At 40.4% G+C, this 27,586-nt stretch overlaps 1 protein-coding gene and 1 pseudogene across 1 annotated transcript in view; one reads left to right on the plus strand and one right to left on the minus strand.

The window, feature by feature from the left end:
• The window catches only part of DIPK1A (divergent protein kinase domain 1A), a gene marked incomplete at its 5' end in the record, with an annotated part of 121,198 nt that extends 93,786 nt beyond the window's left edge, over nucleotides 1-27,412 (plus strand). The window contains 3 exon segments of the mRNA NM_001133151.1: nucleotides 18,840-18,947; nucleotides 22,395-22,571; nucleotides 25,397-27,412. Coding sequence (NP_001126623.1) covers nucleotides 18,840-18,947; nucleotides 22,395-22,571; nucleotides 25,397-26,209 — 1,098 coding nt within the window. The 3' untranslated portion in view covers nucleotides 26,210-27,412.
• LOC112131413 (small nucleolar RNA SNORA51) lies at nucleotides 23,449-23,572 on the minus strand (annotated as a pseudogene).
• Nucleotides 27,413-27,586: the final 174 nt, after the last annotated feature.

Raw genomic sequence — 27,586 nt, forward strand, 5'->3', positions numbered from 1 at the left:
AAATCAGCAGAGGCTTTGTAGAAAACCAGGGGAACCTCATGCATACAGCCAGTTATCCCATTGGGATATTTGCCAATTCCTGGGGCTCTGCAGAATGAGAGGTTAAAAACCTCATTGGAAAGCCTTTGAAAAGCAGAACAGACTCTTTGGCAGTCTCACAAGATACAGATTAGAGTTACGAACTTGCCAGAAGGAGAAGCCCCAATGAATACCAAGCTCTCAGTTAAAAATCCTAGAGGGCTATATACCCTTGGACATAAGTAGCTAGAGCTTTACCCAGAGCTACAACCAAGTCTCAGCTTCAAACAGCTCCTGATTTTGTTAAGGTGATCAGCTACCATTACCTTTGTCTGCTAGACAGAAGGAAACCCTCTCTGTAGACATTATGTAAAAAAGTACAAAGAATGCCAAAAGACAAAATAAAATGACCAAAAACCAAGAGATAAACACAGATACTAGAAGCAGATCTCCAGATGATCCAGGTATTAGAGTTATTCAAAAAGAATGTAAAAATAACTGTTTATATTCATGTTCAGTTAAATAGGAATAAAGGTAGAGGAAATAGGTAAAACAATGGATAATTTCAACAGAGAATTGTAATATATAAAAAAGAATCAGGGCTGGGCATGGTGGCTCGTACCTGTAATCCCAGCACTTTGGGAGGCCAAGGTGGGCAGATCACTTGACTCCAGGAGTTTGAGACCAGCCTGGCCAACATAGCGAAAACTTGTCTCTACTAAAAATACAAAAAAATTAGCCAAGTGTAGTGGCACACATCTGTCATTCCAGCTACTCAGAAGGCTGAGGCATAAGAATCACATGAACCCAGGAGGCAGAGGTTGCAGTGAGCTGAGATCACATCACTGCACTCCAGCCTGGGTGACAGAGACAGAGGGAGACTCTGTCTCAAAAAAAAAAAAAAAAAAAGATTTAAAGAAAAAGAATCAGGAAAATAGTATGGAGGGTTCTCAAATTGTTAAACATAGAATTACCACATGATCCAGTAAATCCACTTCTGGGTATATATACCAAAAAAATTGAAATCAGGGATTCAAATGGATTCTGGCACACCAATGTTCACAGTAGTGTTATTCATAGTAGCCAAAAGGTGGAAACAAGCCAACTGTCCATCCACAGATGAATGGATAAACAAAATATTGTATATATAGATACAATGGAATATTAGCCTTTAAAAAGAGTAAAATTCTGATACATGCTACAACATGGATGAATATTGGAAACATTATGCTAAGTGAAAGAAGCCAAACACAGAAAGACAAATATTGTATGATTCCATTTATATGCTGCAATACCTAGAATAACAATTACATATAAAATGGGAGAAGGATAAAGGAAGTTTAAGTGTTTAAGTCCTTACAATATTGCAGAGTAGGATAAAAGAATCAACCAGTTAACTTTAGACTTTGATAATTCAAGGATGCATATTATTATTTCTAGGATAACCTATACAACAGAAAGAGTGTATCATTTCCAAACTAACATAGAAAAAATGGAATAATAAAAGAATAAAAGAGGCCGGGCGAAGTGGCTCACACCTGTAATACCAGCACTTTGGGAAGCTGAGGCAGGCAGATCACCTGAGGTCGGTAGTTCGAGACCAGCCCGACCAACATGGAGAAATTCCGTCTCTACTAAAAATACAAAATTAGCTGGGCGTGGTGGCGCATGCCTGTAATCTCAGCTACTCAGGAGGCTGAGGCAGGAGAATCGCTTGAACCCGGGAGGCGGAGGTTGCAGTGAGCCAAGATTGTGCCACTGTACTCCAGCCTGGTCAACAAGAGCAAAACTCAGTCTCAGAAAAAAAAAAAAAAGAATAAAAGAATAGACAGTCCAAAGGAAGGCAAGAAAGTAAAGAAAAAGAAACAGAACAGGCAGGATAAGTAAAAATAAATACATAAGATGAAAGATGTCGCAGACTGAATTCCCTGGAAAGCAGACTTAGAGACTAAGATTTGCCTGCAGCAAGTTGATTAAATTCGGCTCTTGGGAGGGAAAAGGTGAACCGCACTGCAGTAGTAACAAAGGCCTTAAAGGTCAACCCTACAGGGAATTCTGGAGCTGGGATGACCTTGCAAAGGTCCAGACTTTATCCCCCTCACTGACCAGTCAGTGGAAGCAGATTCCCACCTTTACCCCGATCCATGCCAAGGAGATATGACCTTGGGCAAGGTCCTAGTACTGTACTCTAGCTGAGGGCAGTCCTAAAGGACTCAGCTGAGAGCTGTTTACTACCTGTACTCCCAGTGCTGAAGGAATAAGTGCTCCAGTCCTGGAGAAGGAGATTTGGGTGGCTTACCATGGCATCAGATGTAGTATGTTTAAACCCACATATGATGGTAATTACAGTATGTTATCAGTGGACCAAATGATTCAGTTGAAAGACAAAGATTGTGAGGCTGTATTTAAAAATCAAAATCCAGGCTGGGCGCAGTGGCTCACACCTGTAATACCAGCACTTTGGGAGGCTGAGGCGGGCGGATCACGAGGTCAAGAGATCAAGACCATCCTGGCCAACACGGTGAAACCCCATCTCTACTAAAAAAAAAAAAAAATACAAAAAAAAAAAAAAGAATTGGAGTAAAAGAACTTTAGGTTTTGTAAATGGAGATTAATAATACTTTCATATCAGGCGGTCGTAAGGATAAAATGAGTTCATGTATTGAAAGACAACACTGTATCTGACACATGGTAAATGTACAGTAAGTTATTATTGTTATATTCTCAAGTTCCTGCCCTTGAGTCTGACTGGGAAGATAAGACACACACACACACACACACACACAGATACACACACACACACACATTATTTAATCAGGTGTATCAGTCAGGATTCAATCAGAGAAGCAAAAGTGATATAAAGAGATTTATTGTAAGGAGTTGGTTTATACAGTTGTGGGAGCTGGCTGAGCAAATCTAAAATCCGTATGGAAGGCTATCAGGAAGGGCAGGCTGGAATTCTCAGGCATTGGCTGAAGCTGCTGTCTACAGGCAACATTTTTTCATCAAGGAATCCTCAGTGGCGCTCTTAAGGCCCTTCAACTGGTAGAATCAGGCTCACCCAGACTATCTAGGATACTCTCTCTTAAAGTCAACTGATTATGAATTTTACTTACATCTGCAAAATACCCTCACAGCAACACCTAGATTGTTTGTTTTGATAACTGGGGACTATGGCCTAGCCAACCTAGTTGGCAGATCAAAAGACCATCACATCAGGTTAAAATGATTTAGTTTGTATGGTAAATAGTTGTACTACAAAAATGTAAAGAAAGAAGGCATCTATGAATACAGAGATTATTTTAGATAGAATAGTGGGGAAAGGCTTCATAGAGGAGGTAGAACTTCTACAGGGCCTTCAAGGCCGGGCGCGGTGGCTCATGCCTGTAATCCCAGCACTTTGGGAGGCCGAGGTGGGTGGATCACCTGAGGTCAGGAGTTCGAGACCATCCTGGCCAACATGGTGAAAACCCATCTCTACTAAAAATACAAGAATTAGCCGGGCCTGGTGGCACATGCCTATAATCCCAGCTACTCAGGAGGCTGAGGCAGGAGAATCACTTGAACCCGGGAGGCGGAGGTTGCAGTGAGCTGAGATCATGCCATTGCACTCCAGCCTGGGCGACAGTGAGAGACTCTGTCTCCAAAAACAAACAAAAAAAAAACCCCAGATTTTTGGAGGTTTCTTTTTATATCTGATTAACACTAGACCAGAAAATTCCCAGAACTATGTGTTAGTAGCCACTGAACCACAGCCTTGGTTGGGGCTTTTAATTGCCTATAAATTAATATATTTTTCTCTTTTGTCTTTTTGTAGTAAATTCTAAAAACGAACAGAAAGTTGAACAAATTATATATGCATTTCATATAAATTATGTACAGTGCGTATTAATCTATTAATCAAGTATATCGTTTCAACATTGGAAATCACTATATAATATTAGTATTATTTTCCTGAGATGTTTTCTCTAACCAATGGATAATGTTTGTTAAAAGATTTAGGGTAATGCTATAAGGTAGGAACCAGAACTGAGATTAATTTTGCACATCGTACATTAGTTTGCAGTTTGAATTCAAGTTTACCGTTTTCAGTTTTAGTAAAAATATGAAACTTTCCACCGTCATCATCCATTATTTAGGGCTTGACTCTAGTGAGATGGATAATAGGCTTTTAAAACTCCAAGAAGGGAAATGGAGTGGGAATGGTACACCCAGAAAAGCCAATGTTAACTTATAAAAGTTGTAGGAAACGAGAACTATCTAAAAATGAGAGCAACGACTAACCCTAATTAGATGCGCTTGGAAAAATCCATTTTTTTTTCAGTTATGCTTTTTCTTTTTCCATCAAGCTAATTATATAATATGGTGGGGGAGGGGTTTCTTTTTTTGTTTTGTTTGGAGACAGGATCCCTCTCTGCCACCCAGGCTGGAGTGTAGTGGCAGGATCATAGCCCACTGCAGCCTTGAATTCCTGGGCTCCAGGGATCCTCCCACCTCAGCCTCCCAAGTAGCTGAGACTACAGGCATGAGCTACCATGCCCAGCTAATTTTTAAAATTTTTATTAGAGATGGGTTATCACTGTGTTGCCCAGGCTGATCTCCAACTCCTGCCCTGAAGCGATCCTCCCACCTAGATATCCTGAGTAGCTGGGATTACAGGTTTGAGTCAATGTTCTTGGCTATATAGTATGTTATATCTTTTTTTTTTTTTTTTTTTTGAGACGGCGTCTCACTCTGTAGCCCAGGCTGGAGTGCAGTGGCGCAATCTCAGCTCATTGCAACCTCTGCCTCCTGGGTTCAAGCAATTCTCTTGCCTCAGCCTCCTGAGTAGCTGGGATTACAGGCACACACCAGTATGCCCAGCTAATTTTTTTGTATTTTTAGTAGAGACAGGATTTTGCCACGTTGGCCAGGCTGGTCTCAAACTCCTGATCTCAGGTAATCTGCCCACCTTGGCCTTCCAGAGTGCTAGGATTATAGGTGTGTGCCACTGTGCCCGGCCTTGTTATATCATTTTTTTTTACATTTTCTCTGATTATAGAAATCACTAATTTATTCATTATTTCAGCAAATCCTATCTGGTGTCTACCCATAAAGAAATTTCACAGTTTGACTTTGTAAGTAAGATTTGTAGGTAATATTCTCTTGACACAGCATATTTTGTTTGTTGGGTTCTTTCATAAAGGGAAAAAAAGAGGCAGAGAAGAATATTTCCCTTCTATACATTTCTCAGGACCACATTGTTTAATATTGATCTCTTCTGACATATTCCTCTATGTAAGCAAGTTCTAAGTTTCTACCTGGGTAATAATGAGGAATTACTCACTACATTACTCTAGCAAACCTTTGTGGCCATTATATGAGCACATCTTTTAAATGGATGTATTACAAAATAAAAGGGCCTCCAAATGTTATTACAGTCTCTTTTGAAATTTGATTTCTTGGGTAATGGTTTATTGCTTAAGGCAACTAACATAAGATATACTAAATTTAAGATATTTGGAACCATGTTTTCAATTAGATAGTGATATATAGCTAACTGTATTTCATTTAGCTTTGCCTTTGCTTAGGATCAATTATTATTTAACTTGAAAAGTTTATTTTCTGCCATTATCCTGTGTTTTTAAAATATACTGAACCAGTCCTACTTGGAACATACTGGGTTTTTTTGTTTTCGTTTTTTTGTTTTTTGGTTTTTTTGAGATGGAGTCTCACTGTGTCATCCATGCTGGAGTGCAGTGGCACATCTCAGCTCACTGCAATCTTCACTTCCTGGGTTCAAGAGATTCTCCTGCCTCAGCCTCCTGAGTAGCTGGGATTACAGGCATACGCCACCACGCCCAGCTAATTTTTTTATATTTTTAGTAGAGACGGGGTTTCACCATGTTGACCAGGCTGGTCTTGAACTCCTGACCGACCTCAAGTGATCCTCTCCTCGGCCTCCCAAAGTGCTGAGATTATAGGTGTGAGCCACCGTACCTGGCCGGAACACACAGTTTTAAAGTACAAGCTTTTTTCGTTTTAAGAAAAGTATAGCCTTTTTCCCTTTATACCAACTTAAGTGTTTATGAACTTATAAAAAATTTATTAAACAGATTTATTTCAAATCTTAACACACATAAACCCTATTCTAAGGAAATCTCTATTTTATTTTAATTTTTGTGGGTTTTTTTTTTTTTTTTTTTGGTAGAGACAGGGGTCTTTCTATGTTGCCCAGCCTAGTCTTGAACTCTTAGCTTCAATTGATTTCCCCCGCCTCAGCCTCCCAAAGTGCTGGGATTGTAGGCATGAGCCACCACTGCCTGGCCAATCTTAAATCATAGTAGCACTTCTGGTGGCCTTCATGTCTTATGCTACACTCTCTTATATTTTGTGATATTTCTTGTAATCCTGGGACAGGCAGTATCACTGTTAGGATTAGCTCATTCCTGTGAAGCAAGAAAGAGACTAAGGGTTAAAGCCAACTTAGAAAAGACAAGCCAGCAATAAAACATTTTATTTCAGTTAAATATTTGTTGTCTGCTTACTGCACTGTGCTTGAGCCTGGGGATACAGAGATGAGAGGTATCCCTGCCCTGAAGATGCTTACAGACTAGTAGGGGATATGGAAAAATAAAAAGGAGGAGCACATAAGTGAGACTGGGGTTAGGGTTGCTAGATGTAGCAATTAAAAATAAAGATGCTCAGTCACATTCGAATTTAAAATAAACTAGGACTACCTTGAGTATAAGTATATCCCAAATATTGCCAATAAACAACAATAATTTTTCAGCATAAGTATATTCTAAGCAGTATTTTGCTCGGCAACCCTAATGAAGAAGGTCCCAGAAGGCTTTCTGGAAAAGGTTACATCTGAGCTGAATTTTGATCAATGAGCATTGCAGACAGAAGGAGGCATGTGCAAAGCTACAAACATGAGAAATAATGCTACATTCCAGGCATAGCATAGCTGGAGCAGAGAAGATGAACGACAGTTTGCAGAGGTGAAGGAAGCAGGGTCAAACTCATAACAGACCTTGTATCTCATGGTAAGGAGTTTGCCTTTTACCTTCAGAGCAGTAGAGAGTCAGTAGAAGTTTTTAAGCAGGGAAGTGATGGATCCGATTTATGTTTTAGAAAAATTTCACTACTTGTAGTGGAGAGGGTGGATTAGATAGGAGACAGCACAAGCAGGGGGATCTGTTTTATGGCAGTGGTAATAATCCAGGCACAAAGTGACGAGGGTTTAAACTATGGCATTGACAGTGGGAATGGAAGGGATGAAACAGCCTCAAAGGATATGAAGGAAATAATTGCCAGCAATTGGTGACCAGTTGAGTTTGGGGAAATGAGGAAGAACAAGAAATTTAGGACAACTCACTGCTTCCTCCCTCAGTGCCTAGGTGGTTGATGGCACCTTCCACTGAGGTAGGCCATAAAGGAGGACAACCTTGGGACAGAGGAGAGTAGGGTGTGATGGGTTCAGTCTTTGATAGATTGAGTGTGAATTGCTTTTAGGTTATCCAAATCGAGACAAGAGATGTTCAGGTAGCACTTGGATATTTAATTCATGAAAAAGGCCTAGGCTGGGATAGAGCCAGGATTCCTCAGAGCTGTGGGAATGTCACTGATGATGGTATACAGAGAACACAAGGAAAATGGAACAAAACCCTGGAAAACACTAATACTTAAGATAGTGAGAAAGGAAGAGAATTCCATAAAGAACACTTATAAAGAGTTGCTAGACAGGTGGTTTGCTTGAGCTCAAGAGTGCAAGATCAACCTGAGCAATATGGTGAAACCTTGTCTCTACAAAAAATACAAAACTTAGCTGGGTGTGGTAGCGCGTGCCTATAGTCCCAGCTACTTGGGAGGCCGAGGTGGGAGGATCACCCGAGCCCAGGGAGGTCAAGGCTACAGTGAGGTGTGATAACACCACTGCACTCCAGACTGGGCGTCAGAGTGAGACCCTGTCTCAAAAAAGATTAAAAAGAGTTGCTAGAGAAGGAGGAGGAAAACATGAAGAGAGAAGCCATAGGAAAGAGTTTTAAAACAGTGTGGTCAACCAGGACAAATGCTGAAGAAGGTGAAATAATATAAGGACTAAAATTTGCAAGTCAGAGATCATTGTTAAAACTGTTATGAGTATTGGCTGAGCGCAGCAGCTCACGCATGTAATCCCAGCACATTGGGAGGCCAAGGTGGGTGGATCACTTGAGGCCAAGAGTTAGAGACCAGCCTGGGCAACATGACAAAAACCCGTCTCTACTAGAAATACAAAATTTAGCCATGCCTGGTTGTTCTTGCCTGCAATCCCAGCTACCCGGGAGGCTGAGGCACAAGAATTGCCGGAACCCAGGAGGCAGAGGTTGCAGTGAGCCGAGATCACACCATTGCACTACAGTCTGGGTGACAGAGTGAGACCCTGTCTCAAAAAAAAAAAGAAAGAAAGAAAGAGAGAGAGAGAATAGAAAAACTATTAATATATGATTATCTAAATGGATGCATTTGACAAAATTCAATCAATTCTTAGCAAACTAAGAATAGAAGGGAACTTTCTTAACCTGATAAAAGACATTTATGAAAAACCCACAGCCAACATCATATGTAATGGTGAAAGTCTGAATATATAATCACTGATATTAGGATCAAAGCAAGGATATACATTGTCATTTCTATTCCACATATTACTGAATATCCTAGTCACTGTAATAAGTCAAGAAAAAAAATAAAAGACATAGAGATTGGGAAGGAGGGAGGGAAGGAACAGAATCCACCGATGTTTGATATAAGTGAGGATTAAGTACCCCCATACAACCTTACTACTAGGTTGTAATGAAAGCAATTTCTGCTAGACATGTAGACATTTATTCAGTCATAAAACATTTTATTTGCAATAAATAAATTTATTTTCAAGCAATCATGAAACATTTCATATAATCTGCCTGTAAACTTATTAAAGTTCTAACTCTGCCTTTTTGTTTCTTTTTTTTGAGATGCAGCCTTGCTCTGTCGCCCACGCTGGAGTGCAGTGGTACAATCTTGGCCCACTATAACCTCCTCCTCCTGGGTTCAAGCGATTCTCCTGTCTCAGCCACCCCAGTAGCTGGGACTAAGGTGCACACCACCACACCTGGCTTTTTTTTTTTTTTTTTTTTTTTGTATTTTTAGTAGAAATTGGGTTTCACCATGTTGGCCAGGCTGGTCTCGAACTCCTGACCTCAGGTGATCCACCTGCTTTGGCCTCCCAAAGTGCTGGGATTATAGGTGTGAGCCACTGTGTCCGGCCCCTAAGTCTGCCTTTTTAAGTGCTCTATCAACTTGCATGAAAGATTTAGTCAAGACAAAAGCAATGATACTTCAAAGGCAGGCTTGTGTTTCCTTATAATTAGCATCAGGCCACTAGAAATTCTGAACCAATAATTCTCAGTACGTTTCTTAGGCCAGCATGGGCACTTAAAATTAATGCATATTTTCAGCCTAATCCAAGACCTACTGAGTCCAGAAACTCTGAGACAGGTCCAGCAAACTGTGTTTTAATCAGCCCTCCGTGCAATCTGAAGCTCTCTAAAGTTTGAGAACCTCTAACTGTAAAACTGTTAGCTCCAGGTACCTCCCTAAAGGTAAAGATTATAGCCTCAACTAGTTCTTGAACCCTCTTCATTAAAAGGTATGGAATATCTCATATTTTAGCCAATCCACATATCTTAGATACCTTTAATTTTACCAATTATCATTCATTTATAATATTTATCCATCCATTTATCATGCTATTTAACAAACCACAGGCCAGGTGCAGTGGCTTATGCCTGTAATCTCAGCACTTTGGGAGACCAAGGCAGGCAGATTGCTTGAGACCAGTAGCTTGAGACCAGCCTTGGCAACAAATTGACACACCGTCTCTACTAAAAATAAAAAATTAGCCAGGGTGGTGGCATGCACGTGTAATCCTAGCTACTTAGGAAGCTGAGGTGGGAGGATTGCTTGAGCCCAGGAAGTCAAGGCTGCAGTGAGCTGTGATCATGCCACTGCATTTCCAGCCTGGGTGACAGAGTGAGACCCTGTCTCAAGAGAAAACCACAAATTTCACCAATAAAAGCCAGATTTCCTGATTAACAAAAGTCTCAGAAATTGACCAATCTTGATCAAAGTAAGGAGATAAGGAATATAGAAGCGCTTAGAGTAGCTGCCTCGAGCATTGGCTTCCTGATTACAGGCCTAGCCAAGCACCTGTGCATTCCTGATTTGGATATGAGAGACATCTGGACTATAACTTACACACGTATATTAAACTCTGTGTGCTGAGGAATTTTAAAATAAACTGCAGACACTATTATAACCGAAGGAAGGAAAGAGTGGAGAGGATGTGTGTGCTGCGGGCAGGGGAGAGAGAGATTTGAGCACTTTTAATGGCTGAGAGAGAGAGGATGAGAACGTGAACATGAAGTGCAAGTCTAGAAAATGGTGAAGATTTAGTATCGTTGATACGGGGAACGGGAGAGGGTGTTGACGAGAGACGTGGAAGATTTTCAGGCATTGTTAAGAACCCAACTCTGCTATTTTTTTCCTTAGGAAAAATTGATGAGTTTGTCTGAAATACATTTTTAGAACACAAATCTTAGAAAATTACTTAAAACCTAGTAGTATACATCTGTTCATTGTTATTGCCCCCTTGTGGTACAGTTTCCATAGTTCATGAAATTATTCATTCAACTCGGGTGGTTTTCGTCAAATAAGACTAAAGAGTGCCATCTCCTGGTTTGATGAGGTAAGTGCAGGCAAGAGAGGCATTTAGGAGAATCGCGGGAGTAAAGAACAATCTTAGAACAGGAAAAACTGATGTTTTCGCTGATTATCCTATGGTAAACTGGAACATTCTCTATAATTTCTGTGTCTTTTTATTTAGAATATCGTTTTACTGACAGTAATTACAGTTTGTGTCTGTGGCTGTGCCTGAAAAACAACAAAACAAAACAAAACAGTACGTGGCCAACCATCCTTTCTATACAAGCATGTGGGAAATTTGCTTTTGGTTTGTGATGTAAGCCATAAGTGGAAGAGCCTGCTCGTTGTAACTACCTCTTTGATGAAGGGTTGGCTTGAGGTTTTTTCTCAGAACTAGAATTTGTCTTGTAGCTGAATGCCAGACTAGTCTTTACTGCTTCCCAGTAAGTTTACTAATGAGCTACCTGGTTTGTGCTTTAAAAAAAAATGTATTAAATATTATAGAAAAGTATGCACTTTAATCCTCAATGAGATTTTAAAGCCAAAGCCACTATTTATGTTGGTTATTTAATAAACATTTACTGAACACTTAAATACCAAACTGTGCTGTGTGCTAGAGAGGAGGGGAGGTTTGAAGATGAATGTAACCAAGTATCTGCCTTCAAATCATCCAGCTTTCCACAAGGGAAGATAACTTGGACACAAATAATGTTAGATTTCAGAATATACAGAAAGAATGGAGGAAGAAAATAGTGTCAGGAAAGAAATATAAACTCCCAAGATGATTATTGAAAGATGGTTGTGGAAAGAGTCATGTTTAAGTCCTGACATTGAACAGAGTTAAGATGAAGTGTTTAAGATTCAGGAGCCCAAGATCAGGACAGTGGAAGGATATCACTCTTTAAGTCCAATCCCATGAATTGTTCATGATAGAGTGCCCTACTTCCGGATAAAAACCCAGCATACACTTCATTCATCCATTTGGCAAGTGCTTTTTTATCTGTATTTGATTATGCGTCAGGCATTGTACAAAGTCCTCAGGAAACAAGGATGAAAGTCCTAGCCCTGTTGTGAGTTGCTTGTGTGGAGGAAATGACCAGAGACACCTTTAGTGGGTGCACTCGGGAGGGGTATCTGACACAGTCAGTGCTAAACCTGCTCTGCATGCTCCTCTCCAACATAAATAATCCTGGTTCTGTTACTTTAGTGGTTAAAAGAACAGGCTCTGGAGGCAGACTATCTGGGCTCAGGTTCCAACTCTGCCATTAACCTGCTCTCTGTAAATTTCTTACCCTCTTCTTAACCTCTCTTGCCTCAGTTTCTTTATCAATAAAATGGAGATAATGGTAATACCTATTCCATAGGGAGATTTTGGGAATTTAAGATATATACATGCAAATCTCATAGAACAGTATTGGCTTATAAAAAACAATATGACAGCCGGGCACGGTGGCTCACTCCTGTAATCCCAGCACTTTGGGAGGCCGAGGCAGGCAGATCGCCTGAAGTCAGGAGTTCCAGACCAGCCTAGCTAACATGGTGAAACCCCATCTCTACTAAAAATACAAAAATTAGCTGGGCCTGGTGGCAGGTTCCTATAATCCCAGCTACTCGGGAGACTGAGGCAGGAGAATCACTTGAACCGGGAAGGCAGAGGTTGCAGTCAGCCAAGACCACGCCACTGCACTCCAGCCTGTGTGACAAAAGTGAAACTCCATCTCAGAAAAAAAAAACAAAAAACCAATATGACAAACTCTGTGTATCTACCACCTTCTTAACAAATCTTAACCTTTTGCCATATTTGCTTCATTTTTAAAAAGAAGTAAAACATTACAGGTATAGTTGAAGCTCCTCTTATCCTGCCTGATATTCTCCTTCCTCCCTCTTTAGAGGAACCACCATCTTGAATTTGGTATGGGTTTTTGCCATGATGTTTTTCTACTTTCACTGCATGTGGCAGGGGTACATAACTACTATGTTTATGTTTGCATATATCTAAACTTTAATAAATGGTACTAAACTGCTCACGTCATTCTGAAATTGTTTCTATTTCACATTATGTTGATATGCCTGGGCCTAATTATTTCATTTTAATGACTGCATAGTATTTTGTACTATGAATATACCACTTTATTCAACCATTCTCCTGTTGAGGGGCGTTAACATTCTTACCCATTTTCCACTCTCACAAACTGCATCTGGATGGCAAATCTCCCAGTACTGCACCTAGATGGCATGCTGCAGTCCTTCCAAGACTGTACCCTGGCCTGCGTCACATCTTGTCTTGTCTTGTCTTTTCTCTTCTTTTCCTTTTCTTTTTTTCCTTCCTTAAAACTAATCGCTCAAGACTGGGCGCAGTGGTTCACGCCTGTAATCCCAGCACTTTGGGAGGCCAAGGCGGGTGGATCACCTGAGGTCGAAAGTTCGAGCCCAGACTGACCAACATGGAGAAACCCCATCTCTACTAAAAATACAAAATTACCTGGGCTTGGTGGTGGACACCTGTAATCCCAGCTACTTGGGAGGCCGAGGCAGGAGAATCGCTTGATCCCAGGAGGCGGAGGTTGCAGTGAGCCGAGATTGCGCCATTGCACTCCAGCCTGGGCAACAAGAGCGAAACTCCGTCTCAAACAATAATAATAATAATAATAATAATAATAATAATAATAAATAAATGAATTAATCTCTTATAGAGTTATTGGCCTGCTTTCTTTGGAAGGAAACATTTTTGGTTATTGATTCAATTTTTTTATATGTATTAATCTAATTCAGCTTTTTTGTTTGTTCCTGCATGACTTTCTATTATGTATATTTTTCTAGAAAAATTGTTTATTTCAAATGTATTACCATAAATTGTTTCTTTTTTTTGCCATCACTACTCTTTTCTTTCCTAATAATGTTTATTTGTTTCTCCTCTTTTTCTCATAATCAGTCTTGCTAAAGGTGTATCTTTTTTGGTAAAGTTTTCAAAGAACTACCTTTTTATTTTTATTTATTTATTTATTTTGAGACAGGGTCTCACTCTGTCACTCAGGCTGGAGTGCAGTGGCACGATCACATTTCACTGCAGCCTTGACCTCCAAGGCTCAAGCCATCCTCCCACCTCAGCCTCCTGAGTAGCTAGGACACAGGTGTGCATCCACACCTGGCTAATTTTTGTATTTTTTGTAGATACAAGGTTTTGCCATGTTGCCCAGTCTGGTCTGGAACTCCTGGACTCAAGTGATTCACCCTCCTCAGCCTCCCAAAGTGCTGGGGATTATAGACGTGAGCCACCACACCTGGCCTGATTTTTTTTCCATTTATTTCTTCATTTATTATTTCGTTTCTCCTACTTCGAGAGTTTATTTTCATTACTGTTGGGTTTTCTTTTTTTTTTCTTAGAGACAGAGTCTCACTTTGTTGCCTAGGCTGGAGTACAGTGGCATGATCGTGGCAGCCTCAACCTCATGGGTTCAAGGGATCCTCCTTCCTCACCCTCCTGAGTAGTTGGGACTACAGGCACACACCACCATGCCTGGCTAATTTTTAAAAAAAAATTTTTTTTAGAGATGAAGTCTCACTATGTTGCCTAGGCTGGTCTTAAACTTCTGGCCTCAAGCAGTCCTCCTGCCTTGATCTCCCAAAGTGCTGGGATTACAGTTGTGAGCCACTGAGCCGGTCTGTTGGGTTTTTTTTGTTTGTTTGGTTGGTTGGTTGGTTTTTTAAGTCTCTGTAGTTGAGTGATTATTTATATTCAGTATCTTGGTTTTTTCATCATTGCGTTTAAATTTGGAAATTGCTATAATTTTCACTCTAAGAACTGCTTTGGCTGCCTCCCACAAGTTTTGATATATATACTTGTATTGTTGTTCACTTCTAAATATTTCTGCATTTCCATGGTAATTTCTACTTTAACCCACAAATTATTTAGGAATGTGCTTTTTAGTTTCCAAACATATGTTGTTGTTTTTTTTGTTTTACTTTTTACTTTTTAAAAAAATTGTACAGTTTTTTGGTCATTTTTTTTTTCTCTTTTCTTTCGCAGTGGGCCATGTTTGAGCTATGGGACTTCAACTTGACTTTTTTTCTTCCACTTATTTTTTATTTATTTGTGGTCAGAGAATGTGGTCCATATGATATAACTTCCTTGGAAACCCTAAACCATACCTACAGGAGCTTTCACTCAAGCTCCTCCTAATGAGGCCTCAAACTTCCCATCACCTTTGCATCAAGGAAGAAACATGCCAATGAAATTGCTGGCCATCTGCTACCAAGGAGATATGCCTAACAGATGGTTCTGCATTTTCTAAAATATCCCCAGAGGTTGACCAGATGGAAGAAAGGCATTGGGCCTCTCCCAAGTGGCCTCCCAAACTTGAGTTTAAGAACTAGATTGCTTTGCTCCTCTCCTGAAGATGAAACTTAATATTCTTAGCTACAGACAGATCTGAAAGAGAAACCAGGTCATAGCCAAGGGCTTGTCCAGGAACTTCTCCACTACTACTAGCTGAAGGGCAACAGTGCCTTGGTGTTGACACTTAACTCTGCACATGGGCAGGGCTCTTGATCTCTATCAGGACTGCCCTTATCCTCAAAGCAAACTGTAAGGAGTATTGGTAGGAGGGTACAGAAGGCAGGCCTGAGGAGCCTGTGCCATTCTGAGCAATATACAATAGTCATTAAGAGAGTGGGCTCTGGAGCCAAACTGACTGGTTTAGAATCCTGGCTTTATTATTTTGTAGTTGTGAACAAATTACTTAACAGATATTTCTGTTTCTGTTTTCTTATCTTTTAATGGTTATTAGGTTCCACCTCCCAGGGTTGTTGTCATGGTAATAAATGTATAGTGCTAGGAACAATGCCTGACACATAAGAAGCACCTACTATCAGGTATTATATTAACAGTTTTTATTGGCAGGCACAGTGGCTCATGCCTGTAGATCTAGCAGTTTGGGAGGCTGAGGTGGGAAGCTTACATGAGCCCAGGAATTTGAAACCAGCCTGGGCAACAAAGTGAAACCCCATCTCTACAAAAAATTTAAAAATTAACCAGGCATAGTAGCACATTCTTGTAGTCCCAGCTACTCAGGAGACTGAGGCAAGAGGATCACTTGAGCCTGGGAGGTCGAGGCTGTGGTGAGCCATGATTGTGCCATTGCACTCCAGTCTGGGCAACAGAGTGAGACTCTCTCAAAAAAACAAAAAAAAAAATCAGTTTTTATTAATTCAGTTACCTGAGCTGTTTTCATTCCAGTCCATTTCAACTGGCCTTCATGTTCCATTTCTCCATTCATCTCTTTGTTGGCTGAAATTCCTTCTCTAATCATTTCTTCAAGAGATGCTCATGGAAATTATATTTTCTGAACCTTAGGTGTTCAAAAACATTTGGTGCCTACTGAAAGAAAGTTCAGCTATGTAAAATAGTAATAGCTATGATTGAGCACTTTTTAAAGTCACAGGTTATCTATACTTACACTATTTAATCCTCATAATGATACTGTAAATTAAGACCTATTAACATCCCCTTCACAGATGAGACTATTAGAACACAGGCGAGTCTCACTTCCTTTCCCAAAGCCTCCGCTGGCATTGCACCACTGTTGTCTACTATTGAATGTGGCTATGGAGAAATCTGGGGCCAATCTGATTGGTTTCCCCTTAAAGGTGCCTTGATCTTTTTGCCTGGATGCTCAAAGGATAACTTATTTTTGAAGTCCAGTGAACCTTAGTGGGATATGTCACAGGGGTCATTCTTGTCAGTTTTTCTTGGGACATTCATTGTATGTCCTTTCAATCTGTAGATTAAAGTGTTTTAATTTATGTGAAGTTTCCCTTGAATTCTACTTTGAATATTTTTTCTTTTCCACTTGTTCCCATTCTCCTTCATATGGATATGGTGGATATACTTTGTCTTTTATATCTATACATTTATCTTAAATTCATTTTATTTATTTTTAAATTTCCATTTCATTTTGCTTACATTTCTCAACCTTGGCCTCCAAAGTTTTTTGTTGTTGTTGTTGTTTTTGTTTTTTTTAAGACAGGGTCTCACTCTGTCACCCAGGCTGGAATACAGTCGTGTGATCTTGGCTCACTGCAACCTCTGCCTTCCAGGCTCAAGCAATCCTCCTACCTCAGCCTCCCAAGTAGCTAGTACTACATGTATGTCCCCCACACCCAGCTAATTCTTTTGTATTATTTGTAGAGATGGGGTCTTGCTGTATTGCCCAGGCTGCTCTCAAACTCCTGAGCTCAAGCGATCTGCCTGCCCAGCCTCCCAAAGTGCTGTTATTACAGGGATGAGCCACCATGCCTGGCCTAGTCCTCCTAAATCTTACTGTGTTTTATCCCTGTCTGTCTTTCCCCTCATTTATAATGTGGCTTTTATTTCTAGATGTTTTATTTTCCTTCCTGTCTGAGTTCTGTTAGCTTATTTTAAACTTCCTTCTATTGCCTCATCATTTCTTCTGCTTTGAAGTCTTATTTTAAACTGGTTCAGTAAGTCCTTTAAATTCATAACAATATGTTTGGTCTGTTTCATAGCAACATTCTTCTAGAAATTTTTTTCTTTTTTTTTGAGATGGAGATTCGCTCTTCTTGCCCAGGCTGGAGTGCAATGGTGTGATCTCGGCTCACTGCAACCTCCGCCCCGCCGGGTTCAAGCGATTCTTCCACCGCAGCCTCCTGAATACTTGAGATTACAGGCATGCGCCACCACGCTCAGCTAATTTTGTATTTTTAGTAGAGGCGGGGTTTCTCCATGTTTGTCAGGCTCATCTCGAACTCCTGACCTCAGGTGATCCACCCTCCTCGGCCTCCCAAAGTGCTGGGATTATAGGCGTGAGCCACTGCACCCTGCCTAGAAATTTTTTTTTTATCTGACATTTGCTTTTCCTATTCCATTCTTCCTAATTCTTGTAGATTTGCTGTATAGATCTTTTGCTTGTTTGGTTTTGATTATTACTCATTACTGAGTGAAATGAGGTCTCCTTCAGCCAGCCATGTGCGGGAAGCAACTGGCCAGTGAACTGAGCTGGTAGTGAAGCTGTTTGTGGCCCTCTCTCCCAACCATAGTTCATCAACAGACTGCCTCCAGCAAAGAGAACATTTCTGAGGATTTTATCATTCAGGCCTGTCTTATCTTACTATTCCATGGTACCAAATAGAGTTCTGGTAAAAGTTCCCACAGCTTGTGCCCCTTAAACCTTTGTTGCAACCAGGATAATGGTTCTGCTCTGCAGGTGTACCACCTACTTGGTGCTCTGCCAACTTTGTCTGAGAGTGGGGACCACAGCAGGTGTTTAATCTCAGCATAATTCTAGGCTCTGCTGTAATCTTCACTGAATTTGGCAGGTCATCCTCATTTATTGTGCCTAGGGTTTCATTGGTACCATATTTTTTCAGAGAGTGGATGGGTTTTCTTCCCTTTCTTGTTTTTGGGTGATCTCAAGGATGACAACATGACAGAGGTAACTTTATTTTGTTATTCTAAACTTTATTTATTTTAAAACCAGAAGGTTTTTTTTTTTTTTTTTTTTTTTTTTTTGAGATAGGGTCTCACTCTCTCACCCAGGCTGGAGTGCAGTGGCATGATCTCGGCTCACCACAACCTCTGCCTCCCAGGCTCAAGTGATTCTTCTGCCTCAGCCTCCTGAGTAGCTGGGATTACAGGCACCCGCCACCACGCCTGGCTCATTTTTGTATTTTAGTAGAGATGGGGTTTCACCATGTTAGCCAGGCTGGTCTCGAACTCCTGACTTCAAATGATTCACCAGCCTCGGCCTCCCAAAGTGCTGGGATTACAAGCATGAGCCACGGTGCCTGGCCTAAAACCGGAACCATTTTTAAAAATAGAGTGCCTCTATTCTTGGAAGGAGTAGGTAACATTAGACCCCTTAGACCATGTCATGTGGGAAAAATAGTTTCAAAATTCTACGCACACCCCAACAGCAACAAGCTTTCTCATAGTCATATAGGTATAAGTAACAGAGCTTAGATCAAGTCCAGGTCTGTCTAAGTCCAAAGCCTCAGTTCTTTTTGTCATAGAACTTACTCATAAAGGATATAGATATCTCTTTATGCTTCTTCTTATGAATATTTTTCTATTAACTACTTTTTTATTTCCTGGTTTTTAGTGTGACAAGTACAAGACTGGAGTTATTGATGGGCCTGCATGTAACAGCCTTTGTGTTACAGAAACTCTTTACTTTGGAAAATGCTTATCCACCAAGCCCAACAATCAGGTATGGACATTATGAATAAACATTCCAGAATTATAGTGTACTCTAATTTTACCAGAAATTAAAGGCATTATTAAAAGAATTCTTGAACCAAAGCTTTGAGACATTATATGTATTTCAATTTTGTATGCTTTGATTCATTCATTCAACAGACATTTATTTTATTTTAATTTTTTGAGACAGGATCTGTTGTCTAGGCTGGAGTATAGTGGTGAGATCTCTGCTCACTGCAACCTCCACTTCCCAGGCTCCAGTGAGCCTCCCACCTCAGCCTCCCATGTAGCTGGGACTACAGGCTCACACAACCACACTTGGCTAATTTTTTGTATTTTTGTAGAAACAGAGTCCCGCCATGTTGCCCAGGCTGGTCTTGAACTCCTGAGCTCAAGCAATCCACCCGCCTTGGCCTCCCAAAGTGCTGGGATTATAGATGTGAGCCACTGCACCTGGCCAGTCAACAGATATTAATAATCTATCCCCAGTATATTCCAGACACTGTTTTGTTTTGTTTTTGTTTTTCTGTCAGCACTTTGATCTTAGATGCTGTTTCAGTTACCAGGAATACAATGGTGATTAAGGCAACCTGGTGCGGTGGCTCATGCATGTAATCCCAACACTTTGGGAGGCTGAGATGGGAGGACCACTTGAGCCCAGGAGTTTGAGACCAGCCTGGGCAATGTAGTGAGACCCTGTCTCTCCAAAATTAAAAAAAAACAACAAAAAACCTAGGTGTGGTGGCACACACCTGTAGTTCTAGCTACTCAGGAGGCCGAAGTGGGAAGACTGCTTGAGCCCAGGAGGTTGAGGCTGCAGTGAGCTATGGTCCCACCACTGTACTCCAGCCTGGGTGACAGAGTGAGTGAGTGTCTCAAAAAATAAAAAATAAAAATAAAAAAATACAGACAGCCAGGCCTGTGGCACACACCTGTAATCCCAGCACTTTGGGAGGCCAAGGTGGGTGGATTGCTTTAGTCCAGGAGTTTGAGGCCTACCTGAGCAACATAGCAAAACCCTGTCTCTACAAAAAATACAAAAATTAGCTGGGTGGCCAGGCACGGTGGCATACACCTGTAATCCCAGCACTTTGGGAGGCTGAGGCAGTAGATCACTTGGGGCCAGGCGTTCAAGACCAGCCTGAGCAACATTGCGATATCCCATCTCTACTAAAAACACAAAAAATTAGCCGGGTGTGGTGGCGCATGCCTGTAATCCCAGCTACTCCAGAGGCTGAGGCACAAGAATCACTTGAACCTGAGAGGCGGAGGTTCCAGTGAGCCAAGATCTCACATCACTGCACTCCAGCCTGGACAATAGAGCGAGACTCTGTCTCAAAAAATATATATTAGCTGGGTGTGGTGGCATACACCTATGGTCCCAGCTACTCGGGAGGCTGAGGTGGGACAATCACTTGAGCCCAGAAGGTCAGGGCTGCAGTGAGCCATGTTCATGTCACTGCACTCCAGCCTGGGTGACAGAGTAAGACCCTGTCTCAAAAAAAAAAAAAAAAAAAGACAAGATTGCTTCCCTTACAGACCTTACATGATCCCAGAGGGACAGGAGGTACTGTTGATAAATCAATAAACAAAATAATTGTAGAATATGGTGTGTTCTGTAGGAGATACAGAGGGCAAATTGATAGAGAATGCAGTGTCAGGGATGGTGAGAAGTGCTTTAGAGGATGTGATCAGAGAAGACCTTTCTGAAATAATATTTGAACTTATACCTTAATAAAAAATTCATAGGCATGGGCAAAGGACAGGATGAACTAAATCACAAAAGAACTGCAAACAGCTGATGAACATAATGAAAAAAAATTCTACCTTACTTTTCATCAGAGAAATAAGAATAAAACAATAGAATATCTAATTGGAGTAGAAGAAAATACAACGAAACATCTGGAGCAGTGGAAAATTGCATTTTAATGTTCATCTTATGGTTCCTAAATTTTCCTATATAAATATACATTATTCTTATAGAAATTTAAAATAATTTTTAAGTTGACAGTATTAATCATGTTAAAGACAATTTCTAAAACAAAGTCCAACATTTGAGTGTCTCCTGCTTGCCAGGCACTGTTTGAGGCACTGAGGGAGACAGATAAAGCCTCTGGCCTCGTGTTCTAATATGAGATGAGACAGATAGTAATGAGCTGATAAATAAATAAATATGATAATTTTAGACAGTGCAAAAGGCTATGAGGATAATGAAACAGGGTCATAGGTGACCTGGGGGTGGAATAGGATCTATTCTAGACAGGGGGTCAGGGAAGGCGTTCTAAATGCAATGTCTGATCTGAGACTTGAATGATGTAAAGGAGCCAGCCACGTGAAGATCTGGGAGAGTACACTCCAGGCAGAGCCAGCAGCAAGCGAAGCAGGTCAGGAAGCAGAAACAAGCATGATAGCTTCAACCTGTCACAGAAAGACCAGTGTAGCTGGGACTTTGAGAAACGGAGTATGTGGTACAAGATCAAGTTGGAGACATAGGCGAGGCTAGCTCAAATGGATCCCAACCAGTCATGGAAAGGACTTTGGACTTTAATTGAAATGGGAATTTATTAGAGGGTTTGGAGCAAGGCAGTGAAATAATGTTTTGTTTGGATTAATATTAAGAATTAATATGATCTTTTTTTTTTTTTTTTATGTAGAAGAGGGGCAACCTATCCTAGTGGTAAAGACCTCAGCTCTTTTCAGCATGTTACTTCACCTGTATCTGCTTCAGTTTCCCCATCAGTGAAATAAGTATAATGATAGTACCTACCACCTAAGGTTGGTACAAGGATTAAAATGATAACATAAATCAGTAAAAGCCAGGTGTGGTGGCTCATGCCTATAATCCCAGCAACTTGAGAGGCTGAGGTGGGTGGGTCACTTGAGGCTAGCAGTTCAGGACCAGCCTGAGCAATACAGCAAGACCCCATCTCTACAAAAAAAATTTTTTAATTAGCCAGGTTTAGTGGTACATGCCTATAGTCCTAGCTACTTGGAAGACTGAGGCAGGAAGATTCCTTGAGCTCAGGACTTCGAGGCTGCAATGAGCTATGATTATGCCACTGAACTCCAGCCTGGGTGACAGAGCAAGACCCTGTCTCTAAAATAAATTAGTAGACCATAGGACATAGTTAACACTATATAATATTAGTTTGATAAATAACTAGATACTTAAATAGTAGTTAATTCTGGGGAAGTGGGGTTATGGAAGTAGAATGGGAATTTTGCTTTTGCCTTGCATCCTTCTCATTGGACTTTTTGAAAAATATATTTAGGCATGCATTACTCTTATAATTTAAAAAAAATTAGTTTAAGGAAAAAATCTTGAGTGTGATTTCAAGTTTGTAGTTCAAAAATAAAGTCACACCTTAACCTCAATGTTTGATGCTTGTTTTGTTTTGTTTAGAGGAGGAGGACCCTACTCAGTATAATACATAACTTGCCACTCTTTTTTACACAGATGTATTTAGGGATTTGGGATAATCTACCAGGTGTTGTGAAATGTCAAATGGAACAAGCGCTTCATCTTGATTTTGGAACTGAATTGGAACCAAGAAAAGAAATAGTGCTATTTGATAAGCCAACTAGAGGAACTACTGTACAGAAATTTAAAGAAATGGTCTATAGTCTCTTTAAGGTAAGCATACCCATTCATATGTTGCTAGTGTGAAATGGGACTCTTCAGAGGAATTGGCAGGACCTCATCCTAAGCCATTAAAATGTTGATATTCTTTGACCTCTATCAGGCTCTCCATCCTGAGGAAATAATTATAAGAGGCCAGGTGCGGTGGCTCACGCCTGTTATCCCAGCACTTTGGGAGGCCAAGGCAGGAGGATCACTTGAGCCCAGGAGTTCAAGTCCAGCCTGGGCAACATAGTAAGACCTCAGCTATATATATATATATATATATATGCCAGGAGTGGTGGCATGTGCCTGTAGTCCTAACTACTTGAGAGGCTGAGGTGCGAGGATTGCTTGAGCCTGGGAGGTCGAGGTTGCAGTGAGCCAAGATCTCACCACTGCACCCCAGCCTGGATGACAAAGTAAGACCCTGTTTCAAAAAAAAAGAAAAGAAATCTGTGTTGGAGAATGTTTACTTTAACATTATTTATGATAGCTAAAAATGTCCAGATATGAGGAGGGAGTTCATTAATTAATTGGAGTGCTGTACAGTTTGACATGAAAATTAATTCAAAAGTGAAATAAAATGAGTATACTCTTAGAATTGTGGTTATTAGAGGCTGGGAAGGGTACAGAGGAGAGGAGGATAAGGAGAGGTTGGTTAACAGATACAAAATTACAGCTAGATAGGCAGAATAAGTTCTAGTGTTCTATAGCAGTATAGGGTAAAGGGATTAATAATTTTTGGATATTTTCAAAAAACTAAAAGGATTGTGAATGTTCACAACACAATGATAACTGTTTGAGACATAAATATGCTAATTACCTTGATTTGATCATTACACATTCTATGTGTATTGAAATATCACTCTGTATCCCATGAATTTTTTTTCTATGTGCTCCCGTTCACAATATAGACAAGGCACATGGCCTGGGCTGAGGTGTACATGGGAGTTTACCTCCTCATTCTATACAGTCAGTATAAGAACACAGCCTGGGGTAAGCACCAGGAGGCCTGGGGTTTTGTTTTTTTTTTTTCTGTCTTTTTTTAAAAGACGGTTGGTTTTTTTTGTTTTGTTTTGTTTTGGTTTGGTTTGGTTTTGGCAGGGTCTTGCCCTGGTGCCCAAGCTGGAGTGTGCAGTGGCATGATCTCGGCTCATTGCAGCCTCAGCCTCCTGGGTTGAAGTCATCCTCCTGCCTCAGCCCTCCAAGTAGCTGGGATCACAGGTGCTCCACCGCACCTGGCTAATTTTTTTTTTTTAGAGTCTCGCTCTGTTGCCCAGGCTGGAGTGCAATGGCATGGTCTCGGCTCACTGCAACCTTGCCTCCCGGATTCAAGCAGTTCTCCTGCCTCAGCCTCCCGAGTAGCTGGGATTACAGGCACCTGCCACCACACCTGGCTAATTTTTGTATTTTTAGTAGAGATGGGGTTTCACTATTTTGGCCAGGCTGGTCTCGAACTCCTGACCTCATGGTGATCCACCTGCCTCAGCCTCCCGAAGTGCTGGGATTACAGGCGTGAGCCACCGCATCCAGCATGTTTTTTTTTTCAGCAGAGACGGTTTTTTTTTTTTTTTTTTTAAGCATAGACAGGGTTTCACCATGTTGCCCAGGCTGGTCTAGAACTCCTGAGCTCAAGCTATCTGCCCACCTTGGCTTCCCAAAGTGCTGGAATTACTGGCTTGAGCAATTGTGCCCATCAGTATCCCATAAATTTGTAGTTATTACATGTCACTAAAATTAACGGGGAAAAAAGCATAGCAGTTCCTCCTATGCAAAAAAAAAAAAAAAAATGGTACTCTGCAAATTATTTTTTTAATTTAAAGAAATACCAATATAGGCTGGGCGCAGTGGCTCACGCCTGTAATCCCAGCACTTTGGGAGGCCGAGACAGGTGGATCACGAGGTCAGGAGATCAAGACCATCCGGCTAACATGGTGAAACCCTGTCTCTACTAAAAATACAAAAAAATTAGCTGGGCGTGGTGGTGGGCGCCTGTAGTCCCAGCTACTCGGGAGGGTGAGGCAGGAGAATGGCGTGAACCTGGGAGGTGGAGCTTGCAGTGAGCTGAGATCGCGCCACTGCACTCCAGCCTGGGCGAAAGACCGAGACTCCGTCTCAAAAAAAAAAAAAAAGAAATACTAATATATAGATTAAATAGAAATAAAAGAAAGTTTTAGAAAAAAGTTTTATTTTCATTGCTGTTTTATTTTCACTCAAATTTTTTATTTGGCCATTTTACATGTATTTCAGACTAACGGAAATACTTTTTAATCTTCATTAACTACTATTTGAACAAAATAATTATTAATGTGATACATACAAAATAGGATAAAATAATTAGGCCAGGCATGGTGGCTCATGCCTATAATCCGAGCACTTTGGGAGGCCGAGGTAGGAGGATCACCTGAGCCCAGGAGTTTGAGACCAGCCTGGGCAACATAGTGAGATCCCCATCTCTAAAAAAAAATAATAATTTTTAGTTGACCCTTATTGTAACTTTGATGTAAGTACATTACAGTTTTAATGTATGAATGAGGAATAATTACTTTGTTGGTTAATTATCTAAAGGGCCTGAAGGGGACAGGGGAGTTAGTGGCCATTTCCTAATAAACAGACAAGTATTTTAAAGTGGGTTTTACTGCAGTTACATAAAGCATGGTTCTAGTTCACTTAGGAAGCATCATAAATATTTGGAGATATAATACATTAAGTTCCTGTATGGGGATTCAGTACCAAGATTATTTCTAGCATGGTTAATAATGCCCATAAAGAAACTTAGTATGTTGCATGGGAGGTATTTTTCATTCCTTCCGTGTAACTAGCCAAATTCTTGACAGGCAAAATTGGGTGACCAAGGAAACCTCTCTGAACTGGTTAATCTCATCCTGACGGTGGCTGATGGAGACAAAGATGGCCAGGTTTCCTTGGGAGAAGCAAAGTCAGCATGGGCACTTCTTCAACTGAATGAATTTCTTCTCATGGTGATACTTCAAGATAAAGAACATACCCCCAAATTAATGGGATTCTGTGGTGACCTCTATGTGATGGAAAGTGTTGAATATACCTCTCTTTATGGAATAAGCCTTCCTTGGGTCATTGAACTTTTTATTCCATCTGGGTTCAGAAGAAGCATGGATCAGCTGTTCACACCATCATGGCCAAGAAAGGCAAAAATAGCCATAGGACTTCTAGAATTTGTGGAAGATGTTTTCCATGGCCCCTACGGAAATTTCCTCATGTGCGATACTAGTGCGAAAAACCTAGGATATAATGATAAGTATGACTTGAAAATGGTGGATATGAGAAAAATTGTGCCAGAGACAAACCTGAAAGAACTTATTAAGGATCGTCACTGTGAGTCTGATTTGGACTGTGTCTATGGCACAGATTGTAGAACTAGCTGTGATCAGAGTACAATGAAGTGTACTTCAGAAGTGATACAACCAAACTTGGCAAAAGCTTGTCAGTTACTCAAAGACTACCTACTGCGTGGTGCTCCAAGTGAAATTCGTGAAGAATTAGAAAAGCAGCTTTATTCTTGTATTGCTCTCAAAGTCACAGCAAATCAAATGGAAATGGAACATTCTTTGATACTAAATAACCTAAAAACATTATTGTGGAAGAAAATTTCCTACACTAATGACTCTTAGTTCATTTGGACATAATTACCATTTTAAGAAACTTGCCACTTTTAAAGAACAATTTTGAGCATTAAAAAAAGATGGCTTCAGATTCCTGCCAGTTACACAAAACTCCTTCCCCCCAGGCCTGAGAAGCCATCAGTATGTGATTACTGAAGTAATGGCAGGTGTAGGATCAACAGGTCCCCAAGATGTCATTCCTGCCCTTTTAGAAGCCCTGTTACATCTCCGAAGTATATTCATTGTGTAACTATTTTGACTGACTTTAAAAACCAATGCTGTGAAAAGCTTCATTCCATAAACATCAACAGTGAGTGATTTGTAGATTTACCTTAGCCAAAATACCAATGCTGGAAGCATTGTTTGCATTGAAGCTGCTGTTCAACAAGAAAATTTATAAATTTACTAATGTCTTAGCATGGTAAAGTTTGCACATTAACAGAAACTAAGACTGCAAAGCAGGTTAAACTTGCTTCTTTATAAACAGATGTTGGGTTAATAGCATGGTTTACTGTATTAAAGACTTATACACCCATTTTTAACCTCATTCAGACATCAGCTGTTATGTGTAGCTTCACAATGGTTCAAGTGGCTTACTTCAAGAAATCTTATACTTGACAGTACACCAATTTTATTGACTAAAAATGGATGAACTTTCCTAAAGATTCAAAGGGCCCATCTTAGTATCACGCAGCTGACTGAGCCCTTCAAAACTGACATCTTAAGGCCCAATCAAGATCCACATATCCTGATTTTGAACTATGTGAAAGTGGGACTGTAAGTGCAAGACTAAAATAAATTATAGCAGACTTTTCAGTAATAACTTTCCATTTTCAAACAGTATATCCTGTGGGCCAAAGGGCTATTTCTTAAAGAGGCATGTAAATGTATTAATCTCATGTTTTTTTCCCCATGTAAACTTGATATACAAGGTTTAGTATTTGCTCCTCTTTCATATTATTTTCACATGTATACTCAGATTTGGCATGTACCTTTCAACATCTCCATAAAATTAAACACCTTTTGGAGAAAAGATCCAGTATTTTCTGCTCAAAGGTTTCACCTACTTAAAGTGGATGTGTTAAAAATCTATGTGACCTTCACTGGACAGCTTTCTCTCAAAACTCTCCTTCAACGCCATGGATTAGCACCAGTTTTGTTTAAGGTACTTTTCCCATTAATCATCTGGTTATAATAAATGGATGGAAGAAATATTTCCCAGTGATGGCTGGTCTGTTGCTTGCCAGATTTTTAGGGAGAGCTGTTCATCATACAACATAAGGGATAATGACTCCTGTCAGGTGAAATAGAAGCCCAAGAAATAACAACTTTTTCTTAAAAAGTTACACTTGTTTTCTTGGAGAAAAAAACCTGTCAACTCCTTTG

This window comes from Pongo abelii, chromosome 1 (assembly GCF_028885655.2).
Source record: "Pongo abelii isolate AG06213 chromosome 1, NHGRI_mPonAbe1-v2.0_pri, whole genome shotgun sequence".
In the NCBI taxonomy this organism is placed as follows: domain Eukaryota; kingdom Metazoa; phylum Chordata; class Mammalia; order Primates; family Hominidae; genus Pongo; species Pongo abelii.